At 39.1% G+C, this 14,414-nt stretch overlaps 1 protein-coding gene across 2 annotated transcripts in view; it reads left to right on the forward strand.

Annotated features, from left to right (window-relative positions):
- The window catches only part of LOC124863833 (caspase recruitment domain-containing protein 11-like), a 33,337-nt gene extending 24,286 nt beyond the window's left edge, over positions 1-9,051 (forward strand). For both annotated transcript variants that reach the window (XM_047358342.1, XM_047358343.1), the window contains exons 22-25: positions 5,639-5,821; positions 6,479-6,600; positions 8,102-8,217; positions 8,650-9,051. In XM_047358342.1, coding sequence (XP_047214298.1) covers positions 5,639-5,821; positions 6,479-6,600; positions 8,102-8,217; positions 8,650-8,854 — 626 coding nt within the window. In that variant the 3' untranslated portion in view covers positions 8,855-9,051. The remainder of the gene's footprint in view (positions 1-5,638; positions 5,822-6,478; positions 6,601-8,101; positions 8,218-8,649) is intronic.
- Positions 9,052-14,414: the final 5,363 nt, after the last annotated feature.

The following is a 14,414-nucleotide window of genomic DNA, read 5'->3' on the forward strand; positions in this document are numbered from 1 at the left end:
CTCTGGACACTACGCTGACAGACACAGCAAACCTTCTTGCCACAGCTCGCATTGATGTGCCATCCTGGATGAGCTGCACTACCTGAGCCACTTGTGTGGGTTGTAGAGTCCGTCTCATGCTACCACAAGTGTGAAAGCACCACCAACATTCAAAAGTGACTAAAACATCAGCCAGAAAGCATAGGTACTGAGAAGTGGTCTGTGGTCCCCACCTGCAGAACCACTCCTTTATTTAGTGTGTTTCTTGCTAATCGCCAAAGATTTCCCCCTGTTGTCTTTTCTATTTGTACAACAGCTGTGAAATTGATTGTCACCAGTGTTGCTTCCTAAGTGGACAGTTTGATTTCACAGAAGTTTGATTCACTTGGAGTTATATTGTGTTGTTTAAGTGTTCCCTTTATTTTTTTGAGCAGTGTATGTATATATATATATATATATATATATATATAGAGAGAGAGATGTTTAAATCAGCAGTTTAAGATTAGATGCTGAAAGGAGGGGTGTTAGAACTTGTAACCGCAAAAAGAAGCTTAACTGGGAATTTATGTGTTGGGTTTTTTGTCACTTGATATAAAAAGACTGCAGATCTCTCTGAAGGCTGATGGGTTAGATAAATAAAAAAGGAAGTGGAATTGCAGCAAGGGTGCATAGACAGGAACAGGTCAGCTGAGGCCACAGCCTTCAAAGCAAGTTGGTGTTTATACTGAACGCAAAATTTAAGATTTTCGAAAGTTAAAACATGTTACCCTGGAGGACATGAAATGTAAGGAATAAAAATAGCAGATACTGAAAATGTTTAACTGTGTGCACTGAAAGATGCCAACATGTCGGAAGATCTCAACTTAGTCTGTTGGAGGCCAATGAAATGTGCATTGCATCGCACCCAACCCATGTGTAGTGGCTTCAGCCCTCGATACGGCTGTTCCCTGGTTCGAATCCCATGCTGCATGTCTTCCCTCTCTCTTCACCCCATTTCCTGTCTGCCTACTTTAAAAAAAACAATTATAAAATAAAGGTCACTGGTGCCACAAAAACAAATCTAAAATAAAAAAGAAGTGTGCATTGTATCACAGAGTCAGTGAAAGCAGAACTTTTACAATATTCAGAGGATAGAAAGGGTTGTGAAAAAACATGACACCAAAGCTGATACCAAGTGATACCAGAAACACGCAGCCAGAGGTGAACAAAGCAGACTTTACTCTAAGTTGAGAAAGGCAAATTAATGTCTTTAGGAAGTTGTTTAAGCAAGTGTACCATTACTGAAAGGGAAGTTAAATAAAAAAAATACTAACAGAAGACGATTAAGACTTTGACTATAGGATATACTTTACATCAGCTTTGAAATATAAGTATAATTTTAGCAATTTTGATGTTCGTTTGGATTCATTGTTTTGTTGGAAACATTGAGTTGTGTCCGAGTTTTATCCAATTGAAAGGTTATGGTGAAACTGCAGAGGTTGGAGGCAGTATTCCCTCTCCATACATCGATCTACTTTGTCTGATGCACCAGTACATCTGGCAGGAAAATAACCCCACAGCATGATGCTGCCATAACTATGCTTAACAGGCAGTGCAAGGTTCATACATCTGAAAGTTGCATCTTGACTCCTCCAAACATTCTTCATCATTGTGACCCAGTAGGTCAACCCTGCTTTTGTTTGATAGCAAAGCCTTCCCCCCCACAAGGGATTTGTACTGTCCATGTTGGCTGCTCATTTCATGAGAGCTAGAAAGTGTTGATTTTAAAACAAGGGTTTTCTTTACTTAGTCGGCACCCTCGTTTTAAAGCACACATCACTGATATAAAAAGAGGTTTTATGTCCATATGGATTTTAACTTTCTTCGCAGTGGATAGTGACATTGAGCTTCCATCAGTTTCCAGTTTATGATAGAGTTGAACCTTTGTGCGTCTTGCTCATTGCTTGTTCTCACTCTAACACAATTTGTTTTTACACTAAAGGACAATTTGGGTCAAATGGTTAAAAATCTAAGATGGGTTTTCCAAGAGGACATAATCTAGATCACACATTAATACTGATTTTGGAACAGGATAGAGCATACTATTGTTACGCTTCTGGAACAGCCCCGTCATCAACTCTATAGAAAATGTATCGTCTGCTTAAAAGTGAACAACCAGCGGGGACCCGACTCGGCTACAAAAAGGACGTGGTTTATCCCCATCTTGACCATCTTTGGATTACAAACAATTCAAATTACATTTAATCTTGTGAAGTCAATTTTTATAACCCGTAACTGTCAGATCATTCCAGATCACAGACATTTCTCTTATAAACAGTCAGTCAGTCAGTCATTTTCTACCGCTTGTTCCATAGTGGATTGCGGGGAAGCTGGTGCCAATCTCTAGCAGTCTACGGGCAAGAGGCGGGGTACACCTTGGACATGTCGCCAGTCCATCACGGGGCATCTCTTATAAACAATTACCTTTAAAACCCAATGTTGAACACAAAGTGTAGATTGACAGCAACAGAAGTGAATGTGATTGTGATCACTGAAAGTCAGGTTAGAAATATTCTTATTGTGGTGGCTTGCTGCAATAAGATGGTGCGAGAAATTTAAAAACAACCATGAGCTTCCACTAAGATAGAGAGAAGCAACAGGATGTGTCACCTACGTGAAATCCAACTGAACAAAGCTAAAGTAAAAGGGATGTATAAAAATAGCTATAGTGGCATTGATTAGAGCTGCTGAGGCCTTTATTTGCATAGATAAGATAAACAACTCACTTCTAAAACAATTCTGAACCACCGACGGTGGTGTCACAGTCTGTGGCTGTAGAGGACCAAAATGCAGACAAGCACTGGGCAGCAGCATGATGAGAGCAAGCTTTTTTCTTTAATGAAAAGGTTTCTTAAAGTTTTACATGAGTCGATCCCAAAACTCACATGAGTTTCCCCACGAGGAAACATAAAGCCAGCAGAAAACACAAGAGGGTAGTGAACGGGAGGAACCAGCAACTGGAAATGAAAAACAATGACCTTTTAAACTGAGGGAAGTGAGTGTGGAACAAAGGAAGGAGAGGCAGGCAATCAGTGGGAATAGAATCAGGTGTGGACCGGGTAAGCAGGGAGGCTGAGGAACAGGTGAAACTGATTACTAAACTAAACCATGGGGGAAGGGACTAAATAACAAAACTCAGAAAACTATAACAATATAAGAATCTGGAAAATAAGTTCTAACAAAGTAACCTGAAGAGATAAAAGAACCCCAGACAGAAAAGGTAAACAAAACTCAAACAACTCATGATTGCTGTGATAAAGCACACATTAGAACACAAAACTTCAGGAATAATTAAGAAAATAAAACTAACAAAACCCCACAGAACAAAAACACAAACCAGAACCCAGAATGGCAGATCCTGACAGGTGGAGGTTTTAGACATGGAATCTAAAAGGTCAGTTTCTATGTCAGAATGTGTGAAGGACGCAGCATACAATCAGTTTTTTAAGATCTTCTTAACACAAAGCTCTAAATACAAAATAAAGTAACACAAAACACACAAAAAGACAATCCTGACCCAAACTACCACAATAAAAGTCCAGATTTAACAGTGAAGCACAGAAGTGATACTATCAGCATTTATCATGATGCCATAAAAGCCTGACTAAACATTTAAATATGGTCTGACAACATGACTTTCAGTCTGCAAAGTAATAGTCAGACTTGATAAAAACCTAGTTTCCAAAAAAAAAATGCTGGTCTACTCAAATATGCCGCATGACCAGATCTACAAAAATCACCCAGAAGCTTTTTAAAATCTTAAACTGTCTATATCATATTCCTTTTACCATTTTCTTTTTTAGCTACAATTAGCCTCATATCTTAATTCTAGTAACATTCATTATAAATATGTGAAGGAAAGAAAGCTGGCAAAAGGCAGCAGAGCAAGCAGTAGAAAGCTGCGAAAGAGTGATGGCTTTCTGAAAGGAATAGCAAACCCACACAAACACGAAACCCAATGGCCACATTGAGACAAGAGTAGGTGGCTGTGTACTCTTGAATGTGACTTTATAGGTCAAAGATCAAAATAGCGATTTGTCTATTGAGGAGAGGAATTTAGGAGACAGGTTATCTGAAAGCATTACTGTTTCAGACCTTACACAGCAGATACAAACATCCGCTATGTCTGAAGTCTACCTGTTATCCACCAATGGTGAGAAAAATTAATAAATATATATATACTGTCAGTATTTAGATAGCGTTGTAATTTCTGCTCCTGTTCTGACTAGCAGTAATTTTACAAAAAATTGTCAGCAACCTCATTTATCCCAATAGGTGTGTCACCAGAATAGCCTATTTGGTATTGCATTAAACATAGCAGCAGTGAATGGAAGCAGCTGAAAGTCACGTTTTCATACATTCTTTATTTAATGGGTGAGAGTTAAACTGCATTGTAGTATCCGGAAAACATCTATCGTCCTACTGAAGTTTATAAACCTGTACACAGTGAATTTTCTCACAGTGGCTTGTCGTTTTGCTCCTTTAATGTCCCTTTAATGCAATCCTGTTCATGTGGTGGATGGAAGGGAATGTAAAATACTGATATACAATCTGTTGTTTATATGGGTCGGACAAGTTGCTGCTACATCTAATTATCAGGGGTAAACATGCAGAATGAACATTTGCAGAGAGAAGTTATTGATTTAATTTAATAAAGCAATGCCTGGATGTCAACTATTTTGACAGACGTCACAAAAACATTACAAATCATAGTTAAGCTGCCCATTTTATGACCTAAGAAGCTTTATGCCCACAAACAACACTTGGTTAACTTGTTACTGCGACAGCTAATTCAGCTCATGCTATCTGTCATCGCCATGGCATGAACTGTGTTGTGTCCTCATCCATGAGGGTTGGGTCGTTTATTTTCACAGAAAATAACATAAGTCTCCCACTGGAACAGAATGTGTCAAACTAAGAGGCTGTTTTTGGTGGCAGAGTAAAAATATACCCTCCTCAGTTTCCTCAAAATAGGATATTTGGGCAAAGTGAGGGTGCTCACTCAGTCCTTACCAGTCATATCAATGATAAAGCATTTTGTGTTTAACACATCAAATCACAGTTTAAAGGTTTTTAGCCAATCGTGAATCATTTCTCTAGTTCGTTGAGTTTTTAACTAACAGAAAAGAATCATTAACCTTAAATGAGCACAATTTGACATATATTGATATGATTCTAATTAAACAATTTTTGATCAGGATGACTTCAGAGTCCTGCACAGTGCTTGTTTCCCCATCTCAAAAACATAATCTGCTAAATGTAAGGTATGTCCATGTGTCCAAAGGTCAAATTTCCAAGGGTTCGTGTCACAGTACTGTGTTGCCATTAATCCTGTTGGAAAGTTATTTTTCTTATCAAGAAAGCGATCGGTTTTTTGATAGGCAGTCACGCTCTGCAGTGCCAGAGGACATCTCATCATTCATATAAGTAGCGGCATTTTTGTTTTAAAAAGACATTGTTACAGAATGTCTTTTTATGTTAGAGATGTGTGCTTGAAAAGAACCTATGACCTTAAAAAAACAAATCAAATTCAGAATGTGATAGTAAACAGCCTATCATTTTAACAATGTGGTGTTTAATCGCATGTCTCTCTTTGTACTTGTGCGTTGACTATAAACAGATGCTGCTGACCCAGACAACGAGCTGAGCAGCAGTTTGAACCTGATCCCTTACAGTCCTGTCACCCCTCAGCGGACCCAAAGGCGAAGACCAGTTCTGTTTACTCCAGCAGCACTGGCCAAGACCATTATTCAGAAAATACTGAACATGGGTGCAGCCATGGACTTCAACATCTGCAAACCGGGTAAGTGTATGATGAACAGCATGCAATATAAGTCTTTGTAAGACATGTAATTTCATTGTCTATGTAGAGAGTTTTTCCCTCTTTTGGGTGAAATCCCAGGGTGTTTTTGGCAGTATAATGTGATGGGTCAGAAATAGTTATGTGGATGAGGGTTAGAGACAAAGAAGCCACCATGGGGATTTAAGTCATGTGTCATACTGTACTGTGGTGAAAAAGTTAAGAAGTGTGACCAGAGATACAATGAAGCCAGCACAGAAGATGGCCTAGTTGATAACCAGTGAGACGATGCACTGCGATGTCAGTGACACAGATTTTACATACCACACTGAACTACACTTACCCAAAAATGTTGATAGCCCTTAGAGAATTTACGCCCCATTCCCAAGGGAAACATCCTTTTCCTGACAAAGGAGGGGGCATCAGACATGTTCTTGGTGTAAGCTGAACATCTGGCAAGAGCTGTTCTATGACTTTCTGACATGGAGGTCCCCAGGGCAAAAACCTCAAGTTTCTGTTCCTTCTAATTAACCATGCTGTTGTGTACCTCAGCAAAGGAGCACAGTTTGAACGTGTTCCCTTCAGTGCCACAAATTAACAAGACATGTGACATTTAAATCACATTTCCCCCTTGCCTTTCCATTATGCTTTCTGGTCCAGATACGCTGTCTAAGGAGGAGTTTCGTCTGAAACAGAACGTGGAGCCCTTCATTCACTACAAGGAGAAACAGGCCACATTCGAATGTATCACCCGGGAAAACATTGAAGCTGTCGCAGCCAAAGTAGGTGTTTATCCTGCCTGCATTTATTACCTTTAGCAAGTGGAGGTCATGAATGTCATTGCCATATGTTTCTAGGCAGACTTGCATAACTGGCAGCAGCAGTGGGTTTGGAAGTTAGACTACCTTTTGTTTTCATGTAACTTGTAAAATTGTTTTCTGGTTTAAACAGAAGAGGTGCATAGATTCTTTGAATAAGTGAGACTAGCTGGGTCACTATTTGTTTGGTCCAATGCTGACAAGAACAACTACAGTGAAAGCCCAGTTTCAACAATAAAACTCAGAAATGGTACGGTCATGATGTGGGCTGCATGAGTGCAACCATTTCAGAGGATTGTTGAACCTATCTTGCAAGAGCGCACAGGAAATTTATATTTTTGAAATGTGCGTTTTTATGTTAGCCAAATGGAATCCAAACTTTGACAGCAAAAAGGGCACATTTTAGTGAAGCTCAAATATTAATCAACCAATCAGTTTATGAACTAACCAATCAATTAATTAATCAATCCTATTTTATCTATAGAGCTCTTTTCATTCAATAAAATGTAACAAAGTGTATTTTACTGATGTTAAAACAAGAAACAAGCATGCAAACAACTATCAACACACACACCTAAAATTTAAAACAATGTTAATAGTGTAAACACAACTAGAATAAAATGACATGAAATGTATAATAGGTGAAATGCAGGAAACATAAGAGACAACAAATATTGCTAAGAAACTAGATAGAAAGATACACAGGATGTTTACATCGTCTTACAGTGCTTACACTGTAAAAGGTTGTAAACATGGAGCACACTATGTATGACTATTAACGTGGAAGTTTGAATGTGATTAGAAGAGTCCTAGTTGGTACTAAATCAAAGGGCTATTTCACAGTTTTTAAGGAATCGAAACAGCATTTGACCTGCTCTTTAGTTTATAATCGAACTTGCCTTCTACAGCACCATGACTAGGATGAACCGCAACTGCTCAGGACCATATTTGGAGGCCAAATCATATCAGCTTATAGTTGATGTCATACTGGTCAAAAGGTTAAAAACAAATGTTTTTATTTTAGCTACCCAACATCTTTCCCACCTTTTAAATAAAGGACCAGGGGACTTTCAGAGCGAATGTCAAACACTATGTACATCATAGCTGATTGAAATCATGAGACAACCTGGCACATAGGAAGGGAGATCATTTCTCAGTAACTATTTAATGGGATGGCCTCAAACGTCATTGTCTTTTTAAACAACTGCATCAGTTTACCACAAGAGTGGAAGACTGCTTTGCCGACACTCACCGGCTGGCCTTCCTGTTAAAGAAAACATAAACATTCACAGGCACAGTGTGAAACTCCAATGTGTGAAACTGTAAACTGTAAACCAGCACCTTACAACAGCACTCTACGCAGTTAACTAACAGACAGATTATACCCTGGCTGCACATTGTTAGCTACCACGGCTGCAGATCTGCATTTGTTTTGAAGGGCTGATTCCTCTCTATGTGTCATCAGGGTAAACACTGCCTGCTGGAGGCCGAGCTGAGCTGTGTCAAGGACCTTCTACGGAGAGAGATCTATCCCATCATTGTTTACGTCAAGATCTGTGAGAAAAATGTCAAGAAGCTAAGGTAAATCTAACCCAAACTCTGAACTTGTTCCATAAAACCCCACAGCTGCAAACCAAACCTCTTTTTCCAAATCCAAATGCATGTCGGTTGTCATAATAAACTTATATGTCCAGATTGGAGATTAGACAGAAAAGATAGATTTTGTATTGAGTTATGCTTTGTTTATGAGCTACTTGCAAACTAATGGAACCATTTCAAAAAATATGGTTCTGCTGTTTCTAAGTAAAGATTACCAAAAAAAAAAACACAAAAAAAAACTGAGGCCTGACATGTCTCAGGGTGGATTCTGTAACATCCTTGAGGATTACACTGAAACAGTCAGGTCGCTGCAACACAGTGTCTACATGATCTCAGCATCTGAGATACTGGGTTCCAAATATCACCGCATTCACCACCGCAAAACTGTTTCCTTCCTGTTTCCTGTCCACACAGGAAGCTGCCTCTGCGCGTGGAGTCGGAAGATAACTTTGTGAGGTTGTGTCGTGCGAAAGAAAAGGAACTAGAGGCCATCCCTTGCCTGTACACCACCCTGGAGCCCGACTCCTGGACGGGGACGGAGGATCTGATAGGGGTTATCAAAGACAGAATTCTGGAGGAGCAGAAGAAGACCATCTGGGTGGAACAGGACCTCTTGTAGGCCTCTTGTATTCTAGTCTGTACATTTAAATACGTGTGTAGCTAAATGTAGTAACCCAAACAACTGTAGCTCTTATGTTATATTTATAGTCAGAGTCAAAAAGGCTTAAAGTGTCTTAAAGACCCAAATAAATGCATTATGTATTTTGTAAAATTGTAACTCAGTTTCTAAAAATAAATGGATTCAAAACCCTTAAAGTGAACATTTCCTGATTTGTAAAAAAAATCTAACGCAAGAGGTGCCGGCAGTAATTTTTTTAAGCAGCGACAGCAATTGAAAGTAGATTTTGATAAAGAATAAACTGCCCTCTAGTGGCGAGGGTTGGGCATTACAGAATCCACTGAATTAAACTGAAAAGGTGACAATAAATTATAATATTTAAAAAAAATTAATCATTAACATTTCTGTTAATTTATGATGAATTTCTATTTACAGCTAATGAATACATGGCATTTAATGTTAGAATATTAAATCACACCAATAAAAAAGATTTTAATAAATAAATGTGGGCTTCATGTTAAATACCTGCTTACAGGTCCTTCTCAAAATATTAGCATATTGTGATAAAGTTAATTATTTCCCATAATGTCATGATGAAAATTTAACATTCATATATTTTAGATTCATTGCACACTAACTGAAATATTTCAGGTCTTTTATTGTCTTAATACGGATGATTTTGGCATACAGCTCATGAAAACCCAAAATTCCTATCTCACAAAATTAGCATATCATTAAAATGGTCTCTAAACGAGCTATGAACCTAATCATCTGAATCAACGAGTTAACTCTAAACACCTGCAAAAGATTCCTGAGGCTTTTAAAACTCCCAGCCTGGTTCATCACTCAAAACCCCAATCATGGGTAAGACTGCCGACCTGACTGCTGTCCAGAAGGCCACTATTGACACCCTCAAGCAAGAGGGTAAGACACAGAAAGACATTTCTGAACGAATAGGCTGTTCCCAGAGTGCTGTATCAAGGCACCTCAGTGGAAAGTCTGTGGGAAGGAAAAAGTGTGGCAGAAAACGCTGCACAACGAGAAGAGGTGACCGGACCCTGAGGAAGATTGTGGAGAAGGGCCGATTCCAGACCTTGGGGGACCTGCGGAAGCAGTGGACTGAGTCTGGAGTAGAAACATCCAGAGCCACCGTGCACAGGCGTGTGCAGGAAATGGGCTACAGGTGCCGCATTCCCCAGACCTGGGCTACAGAGAAGCAGCACTGGACTGTTGCTCAGTGGTCCAAAGTACTTTTTTCGGATGAAAGCAAATTCTGCATGTCATTCGGAAATCAAGGTGCCAGAGTCTGGAGGAAGACTGGGAAGAAGGAAATGCCAAAATGCCAGAAGTCCAGTGTCAAGTACCCACAGTCAGTGATGGTCTGGGGTGCTGTGTCAGCTGCTGGTGTTGGTCCACTGTGTTTTATCAAGGGCAGGGTCAATGCAGCTAGCTGTCAGGAGATTTTGGAGCACTTCATGCTTCCATCTGCTGAAAAGCTTTATGGAGATGAAGATTTCATTTTTCAACACGAACTGGCACCTGCTCACAGTGCCAAAACCACTGGTAAATGGTTTACTGACCATGGTATCACTGTGCTCAATTGGCCTGCCAACTCTCCTGACCTGAACCCCATAGAGAATCTGTGGGATATTGTGAAGAGAACGTTGAGAGACTCAAGACCCAACACTCTGGATGAGCTAAAGGCCGCTATCGAAACATCCTGGGCCTCCATAAGACCTCAGCAGTGCCACAGGCTGATTGCCTCCATGCCACGCCGCATTGAAGCAGTCATTTCTGCAAAAGGATTCCCGACCAAGTATTGAGTGCATAACTGTACATGATTATTTGAAGGTTGACCTTTTTTTGTATTAAAAACACTTTTCTTTTATTGGTCGGATTAAATATGCTAATTTTGTGAGATAGGAATTTTGGGTTTTCATGAGCTGTATGCCAAAATCATCCGTATTAAGACAATAAAAGACCTGAAATATTTCAGTTAGTGTGCAATGAATCTAAAATATATGAATGTTAAATTTTCATCATGACATTATGGAAAATAATGAACTTTATCACAATATGCTAATATTTTGAGAAGGACCTGTAAAGGTTATTTTCAATATGAATCGAACAACCTAGCTTCCTCAGAATGCATATTCTAATTTATTGAATATGACAGTATTTCACATTTTGTGATGTTACAACCACAAACATCAATGTTTTTTTATTGGGATTCAGTATGACAGACCGACACAAAGTACCGCATGAAGGAAAATGATACATGATACGTACAAGTTTTTACGGACAAAAATCGGAAAGACATGGTGCATATATCTTCAGGAGAAGTCTTCTGATTTATTTTTTTCACATGTCCTCTTTAGGCATGTCAGGCATATCATATGTAGAAACTGGTTGCCTACATGTGCCAGGACAACAAAAGGATATCCCAACATTGAATTCTTACTGGCTGACTGACTTTAATGTAGTCTGGCCACATAGATGAAATATAACCTGTATTAGTATGACCTTTAGCCATTTGGATTATGAGTATATGTGTGTGTGTGTGTGTGTGTGTGTGTCTAACCTTGTGTGGATCTATCCCTAATGGAACACCAATACGGTGTGGACATGTTGCCCAGTCCACACAAGGGGACACTGGTTATGTGGGTTAATGGTTAGGTTTAGTACTAAGGTATGAATTGTGTATAGGTTAGGTTTAGGGTAAGGGTCAGAGTTATTTTATAGCAATGTATGAAAGTCAATACAAGGTCCCTGTAAGGATGGCAAGACACTACATGTGTGTGTTAGTGTGTGTAGAGTAGGAGTGTATGTAAATCACATGAAGGTGCAAAGTTGTCAGATTGGTGAGAAGGGCAGAAACCCTGCAACACTCAGTGACCAATAGAAGAACAGGGAAGGTTGCTTCAGCTCCTGGGGGCCACAGCAGCCACAGGCAGACCGACATCAGGGAGCCCCACAACAATCCATACACCTGACAAAGAGGTAGGTCTGCAGTAAAGCGAAATATCATCTGCTCCCGTATCAAAGAGGCACAGGAAGAGATGAAGGGCCCAGAAATTTGAAGCCATTCTTCTTTTTAAAATGACTCAAGCTCAGTCAGATCGAATGGAAATCATCTATCTGCGAGCATCAGTTTTGATGACATTCCACAAATACCACATCCCACAATTGAATTTTAGCTCTGAACTTTGACTGGGCCATTGTAACTTATGAATATGTTTTACATAAAATATTTTATGAGAGGCCTTTATACAACAATATTACTAATTATTGACTTCTGAATGCGATTGATAGCACTGGATTTTATTGATGGCTATCATGGTAATGAATGCTAAATACAAATGCATTATTCAGATTTTTATTTAAAATTACAAATTGCTGTATTTGCTTTACCTCCACTTCAGTGTTAGGCCCTACTTTGCGTTGGACTGTCACACAAAATCTAATTAAATTAATTAAAGCTTGTGGTGTTAAGTGACAAAATGTGACAATGTTCAAGGTGTGTGAATAGTTTTGCAAAGCTCTGTATATTTAATATGACACACAATCATGTTAAAAAATTAGGGCATCTAACGAAAGGCTTTGAATTCTGGTAACATATTTAGACCTACTGATATTTCTTATCAAATTTAATAATGCTGACCGATTTAAGCTATTTAATTAAGCTAGACATGAAGCATTCAAAACAGATGAAAAGACCATTTAAAACTTTAATTAGAAATAAAAGTTCTAGTGAGAAATACATTTAGGCACCCCTACATTTCTTCCAGCCTAAATTTGACCTTGCATGTCTTAATTACACACAGAGGTATCAAATAAGGTGCAGGTGATTACATTGTAATTCAGCCTTCTGAAGAAGGTTTGTCTTAGTTAAATTTCAGACATTTTGTTTCGTGTGGTCCTGACTGTTGAAGTGAGAGTGAGCACAAGGGTAAGGTAGAAGGAGCTGTCTGAGGCCTTCAGAAAGGTAATGGTAGCATCTTATGAGTCCGGTAAGAGGTAAGAGAGCTCAAAAGAATTGTAAATCAACTGTTCCACTGTTCAAAAAACTGTCTGAAAGTGAGGACATTTAAAAAAACTGCCGGTATCCACAGGTCTGGCCATCAAAGCAAGGCCAACCCAAAGTCAGACTGCAAGATGCTAAAAGAAGTCTCCAAAGGTCCTGATATGTATTTGGGACCTACAGCAGGTTCTAGCTAATTTTAAAGTGAAACTGCATACCTGTGCAATCAGAATGAGACTGAACAAGTTTAACTTTTATACGAGGTGGGAACATTTGCTCTCTAAGATAGACATGAAGTCTGATGTTTGCCACAGAGAATGTAGAAAATGGCCAGGACTGAAATAATGTACTTAGGCAAGATAAGTCAAAAACTGAATTGTTTGGACAGCAGAACAGATTATATGTTTGGAGTAAACCAATTACAGAAATCCAGGAAAAGAACTTCAAACCAACTGTGAAGCTTATAGGTGGAAGTATCTCGGTTTGGGGATGCTTGGCGGCAACAGGTCCTGCCCAACTCACCATAATGAAATAAACCATGAATTCCACTGTATATGAGAAGCAGAGCTGGACCCTACAACATGACAATGACCCAAAAATACCAATAAATCCACCAAGGACTGACTGAAAACTAAGAAATGGAAAGTCCTGGACTAAGTCAAAGCCCAGATCATGATCCAATTGAGATGCCATGGAATGACTTGAAATGGGTGGTGCAAGCGAGAAATCCCTAAAATATCTCACACCTCAAAGTAAGGAGATGGGCAAACTGTTCTCACTGAAGACTAATAGCTTCAGAGGTAATACTAGCTATTGGGAGGTAGGTTACCCTTACCTTTCCCTTTGCTAGAAAGCACATATATATTTTGTTCACTGAGTAAAGCATAAATAGACAAGAGTACACATCAGTATGTTAACATTTTAATTAAGAACTGAATATTAATTGGGGCGTTCTAACTGTTTCATTTGGGTGTTCTAATTTTTTCACACGACTGTAAGCACTAGTCAGTGGAGATTTTGAGTAACATGTTCTACAAGAAAGCCAAACAATCCTGTATGCAGCGAAAATATGAGGGACTCATTTTAGGCACATGGGGCATAAAAGCTAAATATGGTGCATTACCTCCTCTAGTTTGTACTGCAAAACTGTCTGTGTCTGTTTAAAGAACAAAGCGTGCCATGAGTAAAGGAACTATAGCTACTAATCAAATTCTTGACATTCTCTGATCCCACACAGATCATAGGAATCAGCTACTCTCTGTGTTCATATCACCTAATGAAGATTATAATAACATGATAGTTAGGTGACACTTAACCACAGTTCTTTCATGGTCACAGTTTTTCTTTGATTCTTTTAAGAATGTTGACATTTAATGTTGCATTAAGGGTTTAAAAAGTTATTTTTAAACCTGCTGTTCCCGTGGGAGGAAGGGGAAAGAAGAATCATACCAGATCAGAGAAATGTCATGTCGGAGCTGACCTAGAAAAGTGAATTTATCTCCCCCCCCCCACGAGCTCACGTTGCAGAAACCTCAGGCT

Source organism: Girardinichthys multiradiatus, chromosome Y (assembly GCF_021462225.1).
Source record: "Girardinichthys multiradiatus isolate DD_20200921_A chromosome Y, DD_fGirMul_XY1, whole genome shotgun sequence".
NCBI classification, from domain to species: domain Eukaryota; kingdom Metazoa; phylum Chordata; class Actinopteri; order Cyprinodontiformes; family Goodeidae; genus Girardinichthys; species Girardinichthys multiradiatus.